A 17,500-nucleotide genomic window follows, 5' to 3' on the forward strand; every position below is an offset into this window, starting at 1 on the left:
TAGTTAGACTTTGATTGTGAGCAATTTATGGTATACAAAGTATGTTACTGTTGTATTCAGTATGACTGTTATGATTCCTATATTTCAATGTACATGTGTCACACCTCTTCAGTAAGGGGCTATGGCCTTTATTTGAATAAAACATTTCGTTCGTTCGTTCGTTCTCTCTCCCTCCCTCCCTCCCTCTCCCTCTCTCTCCTCCCTCCCTCCCTCTCCCCCCCCCTCTCTCTCTCTCTCCAAGATCTATCTATCTGAGACATTTTGAGTGGCATGGACATCTTATCTCGTATTTGATGACGTATAAACATGGTAAATCTATATATACACTTATTCACATTTGTATTGGTTGGAATACTTTTACATGTGTCATTATATTTTGCTTTCATCGTGTTTTCATCCGTTTTGTCTTTTTTTCTCTCCCTTTCTTTTACACGTATTTGTGTCAGTTGTCAATGTCATAAAAATGGAAATTAAAAACATGTTTAAAAAAAAAAGATCTATCTATATATCTATCTATCCGTACCTTTGTATGTCTGTCTCTGTATCTCTCGCTCTTTCTTCTTTTCAGTTCTTCGAGTCTCACTCCCCCCCCCCTCCCCCTCCCCCCTCTCTCTCTCTCTCATCCACTATCTCCCCCCCCCCCTCTCATCCATCTATCTCTTCCACTCATCCTTCTCCCTTCCACCTCCACCCCACTCTCTCTCTCTCTCTGTTTCTCTTTAAATTTCTCTCTCTCCCCCTCCCTCCCTCTCTCCAACCCTTCAGGAACATTCCTGCTTGGACAAGTTGCGGATAATAATGGCAGCGGCAGGCCACTCACTCACAACACTAATCGGCTGCCAGACAGACAGGCTGGGAGCTTGTGGGGGCGGGGGGAGGCTGGGGCTAAGGCTGAGCCCATATGGAATGTCCTCATCTTGCCCTTTCGGGCCCTCTTCTGCCACTCTGTGCTTGTCTGTCAGTCTGTCTGTCTGTGTGTGTGTGTCTGTCAGTGGGCTGGTACTGTCTTTCTGCTGCTGGTGGTGGTGCTATATTGTTGTGGTGGTGGCTGGCACTCATCATGCCATAAATCCTCACACACACACACTCACACACACACACACACACACACACACACACACACAGAGTCGTACAGTATTAAGCTGCTGCCTCTCTCTCTGTCTCTGTCTCTCTCTGTCTCTCTCTCTCTCCCTCCCTCCCTTTCTCTCTCTCTCTCTGTCTGTCTGTCTGTCTCTCTCTCTCCTCCTTTCTGTCTCCCTCCTTTTCCCACTCTCTCTCTCTCTCTCTGTGCCCCCCCCTCTCTCCCCTCTCTCTATCTCTTTCTTTTTCTCCTGCCCCTCCCTTCCTTACTGTAACTCTCTCTGTCTCTGTCTGTCAGCCTGTCTTGACTCTCTTTCTCTCAGTGCTGTCTGTCTGTGTCTGTCTATCAGCCTGTCTTGACTCTCTTTCTCTCAGTGCTGTCTGTGTCTGTCTATCAGCCTGTCTTGACTCTTTCTCTCTCAGTGCTGTCTGTCTCTGTCTATCAGCCTGTCTTGACTCTCTCTCTCTCAGTGCTGTCTGTCTGTGTCTGTCTATCAGCCTGTCTTGACTCTCTTTCTCTCAGTGCTGTCTGTCTGTCTATCAGCCTGTCTTGACTCTCTTTCTCTCAGTGCACTGTCTGTCTGTGTCTGTCTATCAGCCTGTCTTGACTCTCTTTCTCTCAGTGCTGTCTGTCTGTGTCTGTCTATCAGCCTGCCTTGACTCTCTTTCTCTCAGTGCTGTCTGTCTGTGTCTGTCTATCAGCCTGTCTTGACTCTCTCTCTCTCAGTGCTGTCTGTGTCTGTCTATCAGCCTGTCTTGACTCTCTTTCTCTCAGTGCTGTCTGTGTCTGTCTATCAGCCTGTCTTGACTCTCTCTCTCTCAGTGCTGTCTGTGTCTGTCTATCAGCCTGTCTTGACTCTCTTTCTCTCAGTGCTGTCTGTCTGTGTCTGTCTATCAGCCTGTCTTGACTCTCTCTCTCTCAGTGCTGTCTGTGTCTGTCTATCAGCCTGTCTTGACTCTCTTTCTCTCAGTGCTGTCTGTCTGTGTCTGTCTGTCAGCCTGTCTTGACTCTCTTTCTCTCAGTGCTGTCTGTCTGTGTCTGTCTATCAGCCTGTCTTGACTCTCTTTCTCTCAGTGCTGTCTGTCTGTGTCTGTCTATCAGCCTGTCTTGACTCTCTTTCTCTCAGTGCTGTCTGTCTGTGTCTGTCTATCAGCCTGTCTTGACTCTCTCATATGTGTGTGTGTGTGTGTGTGTGTGTGTGTGTGCAGTGCGTGCATGTGTGAGTATGCACAAGTTTTTATATTGATATACACTTGTATGTATCCTAATTTCTACTGTATCTGTGTTTGTGTATGATTTTCGATTTACGTTCGTACCTTGTTATGTACTGTCCCCCCCCCCCTCCCCTACCCTCCCCTCCCAATATTCCTTGTGACCCCGGTACATTTGGTAATAAAGACAGTCTATTCTATTCTATTCTCTTCTGTTCCATTCTGTTCTTTCTCTCAGTGCTGTCTGTCTGTCTGTCAGCCTGTCTTGACTCTCTTTCTCTCAGTGCTGTCTGTCTGTGTCTGTCTATCAGCCTGTCTTGACTCTCTTTCTCTCAGTGCTGTCTGTCTGTGTCTGTCTGTCAGCCTGTCTTGACTCTCTTTCTCTCAGTGCTGTCTGTCTGTCTGTGTCTGTCTATCAGCCTGTCTTGACTCTCTCTCTCTCAGTGCTGTCTGTCTGTGTCTGTCTGTCTATCAGCCTGTCTTGACTCTCTTTCTCTCAGTGCTGTCTATCTGTCTCTGTCTATCAGCCTGTCTTGACTCTCTTTCTCTCAGTGCTGTCTGTCTGTCTGTCAGCCTGTCTTGACTCTCTCTCTCTCAGTGCTGTCTGTCTGTGTCTGTCTGTCAGCCTGTCTTGACTCTCTCTCTCTCAGTGCTGTCTGTCTGTCTGTCAGCCTGTCTTGACTCTCTCTCTCTCAGTGCTGTCTGTCTGTCTGTGTCTGTCTATCAGCCTGTCTTGACTCTCTTTCTCTCAGTGCTGTCTGTCTGTGTCTGTCTATCAGCCTGCCTTGACTCTCTTTCTCTCAGTGCTGTCTGTCTGTCTCTGTCTATCAGCCTGTCTTGACTCTCTTTCTCTCAGTGCTGTCTGTCTGTGTCTGTCTATCAGCCTGTCTTGACTCTCTCTCTCTCAGTGCTGTCTGTCTGTCTCTGTCTATCAGCCTGTCTTGACTCTCTTTCTCTCAGTGCTGTCTGTCTGTCTCTGTCTGTCTATCAGCCTGTCTTGACTCTCTTTCTCTCAGTGCTGTCTGTCTGTCTGTGTCTGTCTATCAGCCTGTCTTGACTCTCTTTCTCTCAGTGCTGTCTGTCTGTGGCTGTCTGTCTATCAGCCTGTCTTGACTCTCTTTCTCTCAGTGCTGTCTGTCTGTGTCTGTCTGTCTATCAGCCTGTCTTGACTCTCTTTCTCTCAGTGCTGTCTGTCTGTGGCTGTCTGTCTATCAGCCTGTCTTGACTCTCTTTCTCTCAGTGCTGTCTGTCTGTCTGTGTCTGTCTATCAGCCTGTCCTGACTCTCTTTCTCTCAGTGCTGTCTGTCTGTGTCTGTCTGTCTATCAGCCTGTCTTGACTCTCTTTCTCTCAGTGCTGTCTGTCTGTGGCTGTCTGTCTATCAGCCTGTCTTGACTCTCTTTCTCTCAGTGCTGTCTGTCTGTCTGTGTCTGTCTATCAGCCTGTCCTGACTCTCTTTCTCTCAGTGCTGTCTGTCTGTGGCTGTCTGTCAGCCTGTCTTGACTCTCTCTCTCTCAGTGCTGTCTGTCTGTGTCTGTCTGTCTATCAGCCTGTCTTGACTCTCTTTCTCTCAGTGCTGTCTGTCTGTGGCTGTCTGTCTATCAGCCTGTCTTGACTCTCTTTCTCTCAGTGCTGTCTGTCTGTGTCTGTCTGTCTATCAGCCTGTCTTGACTCTCTTTCTCTCAGTGCTGTCTGTCTGTGGCTGTCTGTCTATCAGCCTGTCTTGACTCTCTTTCTCTCAGTGCTGTCTGTCTGTCTGTGTCTGTCTATCAGCCTGTCTTGACTCTCTTTCTCTCAGTGCTGTCTGTCTGTGGCTGTCTGTCAGCCTGTCTTGACTCTCTCTCTCTCAGTGCTGTCTGTCTGTCTCTGTCTGTCTATCAGCCTGTCTTGACTCTCTTTCTCTCAGTGCTGTCTGTCTGTGTCTGTCTATCAGCCTGTCTTGACTCTCTTTCTCTCAGTGCACTGTCTGTCTGTGTCTGTCTGTCAGCCTGTCTTGACTCTCTTTCTCTCAGTGCTGTCTGTCTGTGTCTGTCTGTCAGCCTGTCTTGACTCTCTTTCTCTCAGTGCTGTCTGTCTGTGTGTCTGTCTATCAGCCTGCCTTGACTCTCTTTCTCTCAGTGCTGTCTGTCTGTGTGTCTGTCTATCAGCCTGTCTTGACTCTCTCTCTCTCAGTGCTGTCTGTCTGTCTGTGTCTGTCTATCAGCCTGCCTTGACTCTCTTTCTCTCAGTGCTGTCTGTCTGTGTGTCTGTCTATCAGCCTGTCTTGACTCTCTTTCTCTCAGTGCTGTCTGTCTGTGTGTCTGTCTATCAGCCTGTCTTGACTCTCTTTCTCTCAGTGCTGTCTGTCTGTGTGTCTGTCTATCAGCCTGTCTTGACTCTCTTTCTCTCAGTGCTGTCTGTCTGTGTCTGTCTATCAGCCTGTCTTGACTCTCTTTCTCTCAGTGCTGTCTGTCTGTGTCTGTCTATCAGCCTGTCTTGACTCTCTTTCTGTCAGTGCTGTCTGTCTGTGTCTGTCTATCAGCCTGCCTTGACTCTCTTTCTCTCAGTGCTGTCTGTCTGTGTCTATCAGCCTGTCTTGACTCTCTTTCTCTCAGTGCTGTCTGTCTGTGTCTGTCTATCAGCCTGTCTTGACTGTCTTTCTCTCAGTGCTGTCTGTCTGTGTCTGTCTGTCTATCAGCCTGTCTTGACTCTCTTTCTCTCAGTGCTGTCTGTGTCTGTCTATCAGCCTGTCTTGACTGTCTTTCTCTCAGTGCTGTCTGTCTGTGTCTGTCTATCAGCCTGTCTTGACTCTCTTTCTCTCAGTGCTGTCTGTGTCTGTCTATCAGCCTGTCTTGACTCTCTTTCTCTCAGTGCTGTCTGTCTGTGTCTGTCTATCAGCCTGTCTTGACTCTCTCTCTCTCAGTGCTGTCTGTCTGTGTCTGTCTATCAGCCTGTCTTGACTGTCTTTCTCTCAGTGCTGTCTGTCTGTGTCTATCAGCCTGTCTTGACTCTCTTTCTCTCAGTGCTGTCTGTGTCTGTCTATCAGCCTGTCTTGACTCTCTTTCTCTCAGTGCTGTCTGTCTGTGTCTGTCTGTGTCTGTCAGCCTGTCTTGACTCTCTTTCTCTCAGTGCTGTCTGTCTGTGTCTGTCTATCAGCCTGCCTTGACTCTCTTTCTCTCAGTGCTGTCTGTCTGTGTCTGTCTATCAGCCTGTCTTGACTCTCTTTCTCTCAGTGCTGTCTGTCTGTGTCTGTCTATCAGCCTGTCTTGACTCTCTTTCTCTCAGTGCTGTCTGTCTGTGTCTGTCTATCAGCCTGTCTTGACTCTCTTTCTCTCAGTGCTGTCTGTCTGTGTCTGTCTATCAGCCTGTCTTGACTCTCTTTCTCTCAGTGCTGTCTGTCTGTGTCTGTCTATCAGCCTGTCTTGACTCTCTTTCTCTCAGTGCTGTCTGTCTGTGTCTGTCTATCAGGCTGTCTTGACTCTCTCTCTCTCAGTGCTGTCTGTCTGTCTGTGTCTGTCTATCAGCCTGTCTTGACTCTCTTTCTCTCAGTGCTGTCTGTCTGTGTCTGTCTATCAGCCTGTCTTGACTCTCTCTCTCTCAGTGCTGTCTGTCTGTGTCTGTCTATCAGCCTGTCTTGACTCTCTTTCTCTCAGTGCTGTCTGTGTCTGTCTATCAGCCTGTCTTGACTCTCTTTCTCTCAGTGCTGTCTGTCTCTGTCTATCAGCCTGCCTTGACTCTCTTTCTCTCAGTGCTGTCTGTCTGTGTCTGTCTATCAGCCTGTCTTGACTCTCTTTCTCTCAGTGCTGTCTGTCTGTGTCTGTCTATCAGCCTGTCTTGACTCTCTTTCTCTCAGTGCTGTCTGTCTGTGTCTGTCTATCAGCCTGCCTTGACTCTCTTTCTCTCAGTGCTGTCTGTCTGTGTCTGTCTATCAGCCTGTCTTGACTCTCTTTCTCTCAGTGCTGTCTGTCTGTCTGTGTCTGTCTGTCAGCCTGTCTTGACTCTCTCTCTCTCAGTGCTGTCTGTCTGTGTCTGTCTATCAGCCTGTCTTGACTCTCTTTCTCTCAATGCTGTCTGTGTCTGTCTATCAGCCTGCCTTGACTCTCTTTCTCTCAATGCTGTCTGTCTCTGTCTATCAGCCTGCCTTGACTCTCTTTCTCTCAGTGCTGTCTGTCTGTGTCTGTCTATCAGCCTGTCTTGACTCTCTTTCTGTCAGTGCTGTCTGTCTGTGTCTGTCTATCAGCCTGCCTTGACTCTCTTTCTCTCAGTGCTGTCTGTCTGTGTCTGTCTGTCAGCCTGTCTTGACTCTCTTTCTCTCAGTGCTGTCTGTCTGTGTCTGTCAGCCTGCCTTGACTCTCTTTCTCTCAGTGCTGTCTGTCTGTGTCTGTCTATCAGCCTGTCTTGACTCTCTCTCTCAGTGCTCTATGTGTGTGTGTGTGTGTGTGTGTGTGTGTGTGTGTGTGTGTGTGTGTAGTGCGTGCATGTGTGAGTATGCACAAGTTTTTATATTGATATGCACTTGTATGTATCGCGCGTATCGTAATTTCTACTGTATCTGTGTTTGTGTATGATTTTCGATTTACGTTCGTACCTTGTTATGTACTGCCCCCCCCCCCCCTCCCCTCCCAATATTCCTTGTGACCCCGGTACATTTGGTAATAAAGACAGTCTAGTCTATTCTATTCTCTTCTGTTCCATTCTGTTCTTTCTGTCAGTGCTGTCTGTCTCTGTCTATCAGCCTGCCTTGACTCTCTTTCTCTCAGTGCCCCCCCCCCCCATCCCCCACACCCCCATACCCTGTACCCCCATCACCTACAAGCATCAGGCAGGGGGCCAAGCAGTTCAGTAGCGATAAGTCTTGTGACGACGGTATTTGCTACTGTATGCACTGCAATGTTGATGGGCTTTGGTTCTTCTGCTTCTACGTTGTCTGGTTTGCGTGTATGATCTTTGCGTGTGTGTGTATGTGTGTGTCCTGGTCTGTCTCTCGGTGTGTGTGTGTGTGTGTGTGTGTGTGTGTGTGTGTGTGTGTGTAATGGAATGTCCCAATTATGATCAGTTACGAAGTAGATATGTTCCTAAAAAATATTTGTCTCCAAAATCGGTTTTTAATTTTTGTAATATGCTCAAAGGAGGCAAAAAAAAAGCAAACAAAAAAAAAGAAGTCATTTTAGCTGTAAGTAAGATGATTAGATTTGCAAATGTTGCCTAGTTATACTTTTGGAGTTAAAAGACATTTGTGTTTTCTCAGCTTTTATGTGACATTGTTGTGAATTTGGAAATGTTTGTTCTGGGCATGAAATGTTTATTTTGCAGTAATCCTCCATACTCCAATAGGAGTGAAAGGATAATTAAAACTTGAAACTTGTGTGTGTGTGTGTGTGTGTGCGCGCGCGCGCGTGTGTGTGTGTGCGCGCACGTACGAACGTGTATGCGTGCGTCTGATGGTGGTGAGGGAAGAAGAGGTGGTGATGGTGGTGGTGGAGAAGGCAAACAAGAGCATAATTATTAACAGCGGGCGAAGTGAAGAAGCTGTGTGATACGGAAAGAACCTCAACCCGGTCCGGTTGGTTGAATTTATCTATAACAACATTCTCTTTCCTGTGGTCAAGCCATAAACGAGAACAGGCATGGACGCTGGCAATGCAGAGGCTTCGAGGGGCGTGGGAGAGGAGGGGGGCGGCTTTAGGGGGTTGGAGGGGGAAGGGCTGGGGAGGGAGGGGTGTGTGGTCAGTGGGTGCCTGGGGCAAGGGTGAGGCAGGTGGGGGAAAGGGGGTTGGGGGCGGAGACGTGTATACATGTGTTGGTGGCTGTCCCAGGTAAAGTGGGCAGTGATATATATATCCACTCGTATAATCAGTCGGCAGGCTTTCTGAAGAAGTACCTACCTACTAGTAGCCAGGAAGCTGCACACGTCAGGAACTGAAGTGGAAGGTTGCTTGTATTGCATGGTCGGTCAGTCCTATCAGCAGTGCTTCTGACGCTGATCATGGTTATTGCCGCTTCTGTGTGTGTGTGTGTGGTGGTGGTGGGGGGGGGGGGGGGTTGCGGGGGGGGGGGGGGGCGTTGGGGTGAGGGGGAGTAGGGGTTGCGGGACGGGAGGAAGGGCGGGGGAGATATATGGTTGTTAGTTGGAGAAGGAGATTGATGTACTGGTAGTCCAGAGGAGAATTGGCAGTGGTTGGTCAGTTTCCATTGGCCCAGTAAGGGGTCAGAATGTGGTGGTGGGGGTGGGGGTGCTTTTTGTTTGTCTGTGGTGGTTGTTGTTGGTGGTGGTGGTGGTGGTGGTGGTGGTGTGTGTGTGTGTGTGTGTGTGTGTGTGAAGTTAGTTTTTATTTGTGAATGGTGTGCGTGTGTGTGTGTGCGCTCGCTCGCGCGCGCGTGTGTTTATGTGGGTGTTCATTTTTTTGGCGTGTGGTCAGGTCCGTACAGCCAGGTACACAGGTACAAGGCCAGAGGCGTGAGTGTGTGTGTGTGTGTGTGTGTGCGCGCGCGCGCGAGTGTGTGTGTGTGTGTGTGATCAGGTGAGTTCAACCAGGTATCACGGGTGCAAGTCGAGAGGCCAACACAGAGAGAGAGAACGAGACCAGGGCCAGGAAGAGGGGTGGTGGATGGATGGATGGTTGCATGGTGCGATGGTCAGTTCCTGTCAGTGCCCATGCCGCTGATGGTGATTGTGGGGCAGCTGGGGTGGTCAGCGCTAAAAGCTGTAGCTGGGCCACGGACTGACAGTGTTATGTCTACCTCGAGGAAGACAACATTGTAGGTAGGAGGTTAGACTCACGGAAGTATATATATATATAAGATGCGTCCGTGGGTTAGACTGCTCCCCACCACCACTCCCCTCTCACTCACTCACTCTCACCGGCGTCTGTAGGTAGTATAGGGACTGAATGGGCAGCTTGTGGGTCAGTTTCCATTTCCGCTGTGTGTGTGTGTGTGGGGGGGGGGGGTGGAATGTGGTGTGTGTGTGTGTGCGAGAGAGAGAGAGATGAGTGAGTGAGTGTGTGGGGGGCGGGGGGGGGGGGGACGCCTGCTCTGAACTATCTCCAAGGGCAGTGTTCCTGTGGGGCGATTCCAGTCTGGGGTCAAAACGGTGCATGGGAGTCATTTCCGTGCCCTGCACCGGCAGACACACCCACCGCCTCGTGTGTGTGTGTGTGTGTGTGTGTGTGTCTTTTTTTTTTTTTAACACCGCGGTGTATAAACGATTTTCTTTCTACTGGTCAGTGGTACATTTTATGGTCCGTGTAAACAAACAGCTGTTGCACGAGGGAGGGTGGTGGAGTGGGGGGGGGGGGGGGGGCATTAGTGTGTGTGTGTGTCGGGGTGGGGGGTGGGGGGGGGGGGGGTTGCTCATTTCCCATTACATCATCACTTCGTGCGTACATGCTCATGTACAACATCGGTTACGCTCGTTAAAGTTCCATGGATTATGGAAATATGAACACACCCAATATGCATACCACCGAACACAGTTCATATAATGCCTGGCTGAATAAATGGCGGAGTTAAAAAGAAATTATATAAAAATAAAAAAAATTTTAAATACAAGAAAAAAAAAAAGACCGAAAACAAACAGAAAAACAGCCATACACGTAAAACCCACTCGTAGTGGACATAGGAACTTGCTGCCCACAGCCTACTTACGTATACATACGAGTGAACGTGGGAGTTGCAGCCCACAAACGAAGAAGAAGAAGAAGAGCTGCCCACGAACAGGGAGGGCTGTAGAGGGGGGGTGCGGGGGGGGGGGGGGGGGGAGAGGTGCACACACACACACGCACACACACACACCATAGGTGTACACCTCACCCTCATAACCCCTACCCCCCCGACCTCACCCTCATGACCACCGCCAATAATAGTAATAACCATAATAATCAGAATGACAATAGTGTGGTTCCTGTTCCTGGCTGACAGAACAGTTTAGAAGAGTCTGGAGGGCGGGGGGGGATTGCCAGTGGGGGCGGGGAGTGCTACAAACAACAGAAGCATCACAGAGACCCCGGACCGTTCTCTACCTCCACGTCAAGCAACAGCTGTCTCATCAATGTTGTCGTTGTTGTTGTTGGCCGGACGGTCGGTGGGTTACCAGTAGGCAGTGCATGGGTTGTTGGTTATTGGTAGATAAGGATCACATTACAGAGGCCTCAAACTGCCGGTGTAGAAGGTGGGTGGTGGGTGGGGGGGGGGAGACTTCCAGGTAAAAAAGAAAACCCATACCCATTGTCTTCTGTCTTTAAAAAAAACAAACAACCCTCTCTCTCTCTCTCTCTCTCTCTATATATATATATATATATGTGTATCTCTCTCTCTCTCTATATATATATATATATATATATATATATATATATATGTTTCGTTACATTTTCATTGTTTGTGTGACTATAAACGGAAAAAGCAAGATGTTGGCACGTTCGTTTAGTGACTGAATCCGCATCAAAATTGAGGAAAACAACATACAAAATAAGGAGTCGAAATCCACTTGGGGTGGGGTGGGTGGGTGGGTTACAAAGCATAACATCTGCTAATGATAATATTGTTTTATTGTTTTATGCATGCACAAAAATTGCTGGTAAAAATAGCTAGGTCCCTTAATTTATGATGCTAATAATATAGGACTATACCTTGCTTCAGCGACCCTTTATTTGTCTTGTGTTAGGCATGGACATGTACTAAATGTGATAACCAATACAGATACATATGAGTGTGAACTGGGTGTTTTATTAAACCCCCTTGGGGGGGCGGGGGAGGGCATTAGAAAGAGAAGTTTCAAGTCATATATCAATATCCAGAACAATTGGCCAAAAACTGAAAAAAAAAATGGTTTGGAGATAGTCCACTCTCTAGATCAAATGTGTGAATCGTGCAGCCTTCAAAAGTTATTTCCCTTCTTTTGATGATGTCAGCTATCACTACAAACGTAAGTTTGACGTCCTCAGGCAGTCAAGGGTCTTTTTGGAGCGTGTGAGTAATTGTCCTTCTTGCCTTCAAATGTGTTTACAACCGTGCCATGTTGTAAACATGATGGCTGTGCTCGTCGGTGTTAATCGTTCGTTGGTTCGGGTTTGCTGGGGTTTTTTGTGTTTTATTTTGACTCACTTGTGTAAACAAAGTGAGTCTATGTTTTAACCCGGTGTTCGGTTGTCTGTCTGTGTGTCCGTGGTAAATTTTAACATTGACATTTTCTCTGCAACTACTTTGTCAGTTGACACCAAATTTGGCATAAAAATAGGAAAATTCAGTTCTTTCCAGTCATCTTGTTTAAAACAATATTGCACCTCTGGGATGGGCACAAAAAAAATAAAGAACGAAGCCTAATAATATGCAAACTGCATTTACTGTTATATATATATATATATTTTGTATTCTCTAAACTTGGCACTTTGATCTGATATTCTGACCCAACAACTAGAGCAGTCATTATTATCATTTTTTGTTCAAACAGGAACTTCTTTTGCTAAGCATGGAAGTTTTATTTATTTTGCAAACGTTTTGGTACTATCGTAAAAAAGGGAAATTACCCTGTAATTAATGCTAGGGGAGTTAATTTGCTTTAAACTGATCTTTCTCATCTTAAACATTACATTTTGAAATTATACTCAATACATAAAAAGCTTGGATTTTTTTTTTTTTTTTAAGTGTATCACAAGCGAGTCTTGAAGGCCTTGCCTCTCTTGTTTGGGGTTTTGTTTTTGTTTTTTCCTTTTTTTTTCTTTTCTTTTTCTGCTTTCTTTTAATGTTTGTTTGTTTGTGTTTTCGTTTTCGTCGCCGTGACTGTTCATGTCATTATGGTCTCCCTTGCCAAAAGAGTAGTATCGTCAGTGGCAGTAAACCCATTCTGTCACTGTGTGTTTCTGTCTCTCTGTCTCACTCTGTATCTGTCTCTGTGTGTCTCTCCCTCTGCGTACCTTCCTTCCTCTCTGCCCCCCCCCCTCTCTCTCTCTCTCTCTCTCTCTCTCCCTCTTTCCCTTTCCATCCACCCCCACCCCTCTCTCTGAGGGCTGGATATATATATATATGTGTGTGTGTGTGCGTGCGTGTGCGTGTGTGTGTGTGTGTGTGTGTGTGTGTGTGTGTGTTCCGTTTCGTGTTGTTTTTTTCCTAAGAGCAAACTCGCACTCATGATACACCTCCCTCCCTCGGGGTGTGTGTGTGTGTGTGTGTGTGTGTGTGTGTGTGTGTGTGTGTGTGTGTATCCACTGAAGAGACAAACAGAAAATTGTACAATAGCTAAGTGTTCTCAGATGGCAGAAGCAAATAATTGGTTTATTTGGCCTGGCAAAAAAAAAAAAAAAACCAAAACAAAAAAAACAACAACGTGTGATTAGTTTATTTGTTCCAGCGGATAAAGCGTTGTTGGTTCTTCTGCCGCTGCCAGAAGTGTTGGTTGGGTCTCGGGTCCTGCTGGCAAGTGACTGAGAAAGAGGAAATCTTGTCTTGTCTTCTTTCTGGCATGGCATCTTGATGATGTGGGCGCTGCTGCTGCTGCGGTATTGGTTGATGCAGATGTTTCTTTTGTGTGTTGTGGGTACTGGTTGTTGTGTTGATAGCATCTTCCCTTTTTTCCTTTTGTTTTTCTTTTTCTTTTCTCGTTTGCTCTCTCTGTCTCTGTGTGTGTGTGTGTGTGTGTGTGTGTGTGTGAAGATAGTCACTCTCTGTCTCTGTCTGTCTCTTTCTCTCTCTCTCTCTCTCTCTCTCTCTCTCTCTCTCTCTCTCTCTCGTGTGTGTGTGTGTTTCTCTCTTGTTGTCTATCTCTCCCTCTGTCTCCCTTCTCTCTCTCCCTCCTCTCTGTCTCTGTCTCTCTCACTCTCTCTCTCGCTCTCTGTCTCTCTCTCTGTCCCTCCCTCCCCCCCTCTCTCTCTTTCTCTCTCTCTCGTGCATCATGAGTTGGTTTATTCTATTTGGCAGGCTTTCTCTCACACGCACGCACGCACACACACACACACGCACGCACACACACACACACACACACACACACACACACAAAAGCCCCCCCCCCCCCCAATCCCCCCCCCCCCCCCCCCCCCGCGCGCGCGCACACACACACACACACACAACACGAAGGTTCCTAAAGTGTGTACTGTATGTGGTGGTATGCAGTTTTCTGACTTGGTGGATGAGGGAGGGAAGGGGGTGGGTAAAGGGGGGGTGTATGTGTGGGGGGGGAGGGCCTTGGGGGGGTGGGTGGTTATGGGATGTGGGTTGATGTGAGACCCCAGTTGGGTTGTTGGGTTGCGTGGAAAAATAATACATTGAGGAATGTGATGAGTCGCGTACATTTCGTCTTTGGGGTCGTCGTATGAAGGAGAGACGAGAGGGGCGGGAGTGGGGGGTAGTGGGGGGGGGGTGTGGGGGGGGGGGAGTGGGGTGTGAGAGAGAGAGAGGGGGGGGGGGGGTATAGTGGAGAGAGAGAAGCAGCAGCAGTAAGTGTTGTCAGTCATTCTCAGTCTGTGTGATACGGATCAAGCCCAGGACTTACTTTTTATTTATTTTTTTTTTTTTAGTCACGCTTTGAATCTGCTGAGGAGCTCTGTGGCGTTTCTGATCTTACATGCTGATCGCTTGTACAGAAACACATGCATGCACGCACGCACGTAGTATGCATACACACACACACACGTGCGCACACAAACACACTCGGCGCACGCGCGTTTACACATGCATACATGCACGCGCGTACTCACACACACACACACACACACACACACACAGATTGGGGAGAGAGAGAGGGAGAGGGTAAATTGTGTGTGTGTGTGTGTGTGTGTGTGTGGCGCGCGGGCACACACATCAAAATGTGACGCCTTTGTAACATCAAAGAGTGGGTGAGATGGACCATTGACAAATTGCAGAGAGAGAGAGAGAAAGAGCGAAAGCAGAGAGAGAGAGATGGTTTACCGACAGTAGTGGGGGGTCCAGTCTGGTTGGCTTTCCCCCTGTGTGTTAACGTAATCTTTATAGTGTGTATTCTTCTTGTGAAGTGGTGGACATGTCCAGTTCGGTTGAGCGCTGATGGCTGCTGCTTTGTCTGTCCATTCATCCTTCAAGCTTTGGGAGGGCTGTGCATTGTGCCCTGAGGGAGTGGGGCTATGATGAATGAGGAGAGGGGTTATGAAATAAATTGGGTAGGGATGAGGGAGAGAAAGGTGTTGTGTGTGTGTGTGTGATTGTGTGTGTGTGTGTGAGAGAGAGAGAGAGAGAGAGAGAGAGAGAGATTGTGTGTGTGTGTGTATGTGTCATTCTCTCTCTCTCTTGTGTGTGTGTGTGTGTGTATGTGTGTGTGTGTGTTCTTGAAAACAAAAACAAAAGACTCTTGGCCCTACCTCCCCACATCACCCTCCTCTCCAGATCACGCATCTTGACACTCACTGCTTTTTTCTGCACTATCCCACGACCCCCCAACCAGCCCCCCTCTAGCCCTCCCCCCCCCCCCAATCCCCAACACACACACACCCCTACCCAACCCCAACACACACACACCCACACACACACACACACACACACACACACACACACACACACACACACACATGGTCCCAGTGGATGGAGTGTGGAAGGAGGAAGTGGGTTGCCTTGAGAGAAGAACTGAGAAGGGGGGTGGGGAGGAAACATGGTGGGTTGTGTCTGACCGGACAGACAGAAAGGTGTTGGCAAGCATATGTCTGTATGTGTACAACTATATACATGTATGATGGAAACGCGGCAGTCTTGATCAGTGATCGAGCGGAGCCTTTCTTGCCTGGTATGGTAGAGCTCTTCTCCTCTGTTCCCACACTTCGTCATTTTCCATGCTAAAGAATGAAGATATATATATGTGTGAATACACTTTTAACTCGCTCCATACGAACGGCGAAAGAGACGACGCTAACAACGTTTCACCCCAATTACCATCATCAAAATATTGCAAGTGGAAGGCTCTTAATACTGAAGACGTGAATGTTGACAAAGAATACCACAATTCTGACGACGGAAGCTAAAGGTTGGGTCATTGAGACACCCACTGGACATCCGAGGGGTCTGCGTAGAGGAGAAGAGAGGACTGGCCGTACTGAGTGTGTTAAAATGATTGTAGCTGTGCAAAAAAAAAAAAAAAAAAAAAAAAGTTATCAAATTCACTTGTCTATCATCATTAACAGATTGCTCTCATGTCCGTTGAGTTTGTGTTGTGTCTACCCAACATGTTATGCTGAACATTGTCGTTTTTCTTGCATCTCCTCGTCACATGCTGGTCAGTATCATAAGTTATTTATTGTTAATGGTGGAGTGATGGTCTAGAGGTAACGCGTCCACCTTGGAAGCAAGAGAATCTGAGCGCGATGGTTCAAATCATGGCTCAGCCGCCGATATTTTCTCCCCCTCCACTAGACCTTGAGTGGTGGTCTGGATACTAGTCATTCGGAGGAGACGATAAACCGAGGTCCCGTGTGCAGCATGCACTTAGCACATGTAAAAGAACCCATGGCAACAAAAGTGTTGTTCCTGGCAAAATTTTGTAGAAAAAGTCCACTTTGATAGGCTGTGTACAAGTTGACAGACGTATATACCTTCTGGATACTTTTCGTTGACTGTCTTTGCTTTTGGCTTCGTCAGATGTTGTTGCGTGCTGCTTCAGGAAAGAGCTGGTTCTCTTGAAGCTTGTGTGTGTGTGTGTGTGTGTGTGTGTGTGTGTGTGTGTGTGTGTGTGTGAAAATGATGTTTCTGTTGGTCTGTTTACCCCCCATGCCCCCCTCCCCTCCCCGCCCCCGCCCTCCCCCCCCCACACACACACACAGTGAAAGGCGACGGGTTGTACACAGGTGGGCTGTGTTTGTGTGTTGCAGGTGTTCTTTCGGCCAGGTGTGCTGTCGCAGCTGGAGGCGGGGCGGGATGAGAAGCTGACGGGCATCGTGACCCACTTCCAGGCCCTCTGCCGCGGCTACCTGGGGCGCAAAAAGACTGAGAAGCTCAGGGTAGGTTGGTGGGGGATTTGGAGACGGGGGTCGGGGGTGAGGGTATGAGGGGGGCTACCTAGGATGCAAAAGGACTGAGAAGCTCAGGGTAGGTTGGTGGGGGATTTGGAGATGGGGGTCGGGGTGAGGGTGTGGTTGGGGAGTGGGAGGGGGGGCTACCTGGGGCCCAAAAAGACTGAGAAGCTCAGGGTAGGTTGGTGGGGGATTTGGAGACGGGGGTCGGGGGGTGAGGGTGTGGTTGGGGGGTGGGAGGGGGGCTACCTGGGGCGCAAAAAGACTGAGAAGCTCAGGGTAGGTTGGTGGGGGATTTGGTGACGGGGGTCAGGGGTGAGGGTATGGTTGGGGTGTGTGAGGGGGGGCTACCTGGGGCGCAAAAAGACTGAGAAGCTCAGGGTAGGTTGGTGGGGGATTTGGAGATGGGGGTCGGGGGTGAGGGTGTGGCTGGGGGGTGGGAGGGGGGGCTACCTGGGATGCAAAAGGACTGAGAAGCTCAGGGTAGGTTGGTGGGGAAGTGAGGGGTGGGGTTACCTGGGTGCAAAAAAGACTGTACTGAGAAGCTCAGGGTAGGCTGTTAAGGGGGAGGGGGTGGGGCTGCCTGGTGCACTAAAAGACTGGCATCCTGAGGGTAGGTAGTTGGGGTGGGGTTAGTGAGAGGGTTGCCTACCTGGTGCGCAAAAAGACTGAGAATTTGAGGGTAGTTTGGTGGGGTTCGGGGGCTTCTTGGAGCACACAAAAGCCCTGAGAATTTGAGGGTAGGTTGGTGAGGTTGGGGGGCTACCTGGGGCACAAAAACCCCTGAGAATTTGAGGGTAGGTTGGGGGGCTACCTGGGGCACAAAAAACCCTGAGAATTTGAGGGTAGGTTGGTGAGGTCGGGGAGCTACCTAAGCCACAAAAAACCCCTGAGGATTTGAGGGTAGGTTTGTGGGGTTGTGGGGGGGCTGATGTATATTACTCTGATTGCCATCAAACCTGTCCACAGTGAGAGAGAGAGAGAGAGAGGTTGAGAGAGAGAGAGAGAGAGAGAGAGATACGTACTGCCTGGGGTGGTGTTGGTGATGGTGGTGGTGAACGTGATGGTGGTGGTGGTTGTGGTTGACAGGTGCAGCACCTGGCGGTGCGGTGCATCCAGCGCAACGTGACCAAGTACCTGCTGATCCGGGAGTGGCCCTGGTGGAAGCTGTACACCAAGGTCAAGCCCATCCTCAACGTCCACCGCACTGAGGAGGAGCTTCTAGAGGCACAGGTCAGGGGAACAGGCCGCAGTGTGGTCATGTGCATGT

At 48.7% G+C, this 17,500-nt stretch overlaps 1 protein-coding gene across 1 annotated transcript in view; it reads left to right on the forward strand.

Moving 5' to 3' along the window:
• Positions 1 to 17,500, forward strand: part of LOC143288492 (unconventional myosin-XVIIIa-like) — a 195,818-nt gene that overhangs the window by 134,406 nt on the left and 43,912 nt on the right. Inside the window, exons 19-20 of the mRNA XM_076597058.1 lie at positions 16,090 to 16,218; positions 17,320 to 17,463. Of these exons, the coding sequence (XP_076453173.1) occupies positions 16,090 to 16,218; positions 17,320 to 17,463 (273 nt within the window). The remainder of the gene's footprint in view (positions 1 to 16,089; positions 16,219 to 17,319; positions 17,464 to 17,500) is intronic.

The sequence above is a fragment of the Babylonia areolata genome, chromosome 12, assembly GCF_041734735.1.
Source record: "Babylonia areolata isolate BAREFJ2019XMU chromosome 12, ASM4173473v1, whole genome shotgun sequence".
Taxonomy (NCBI): Eukaryota; Metazoa; Mollusca; class Gastropoda; order Neogastropoda; family Buccinidae; genus Babylonia; species Babylonia areolata.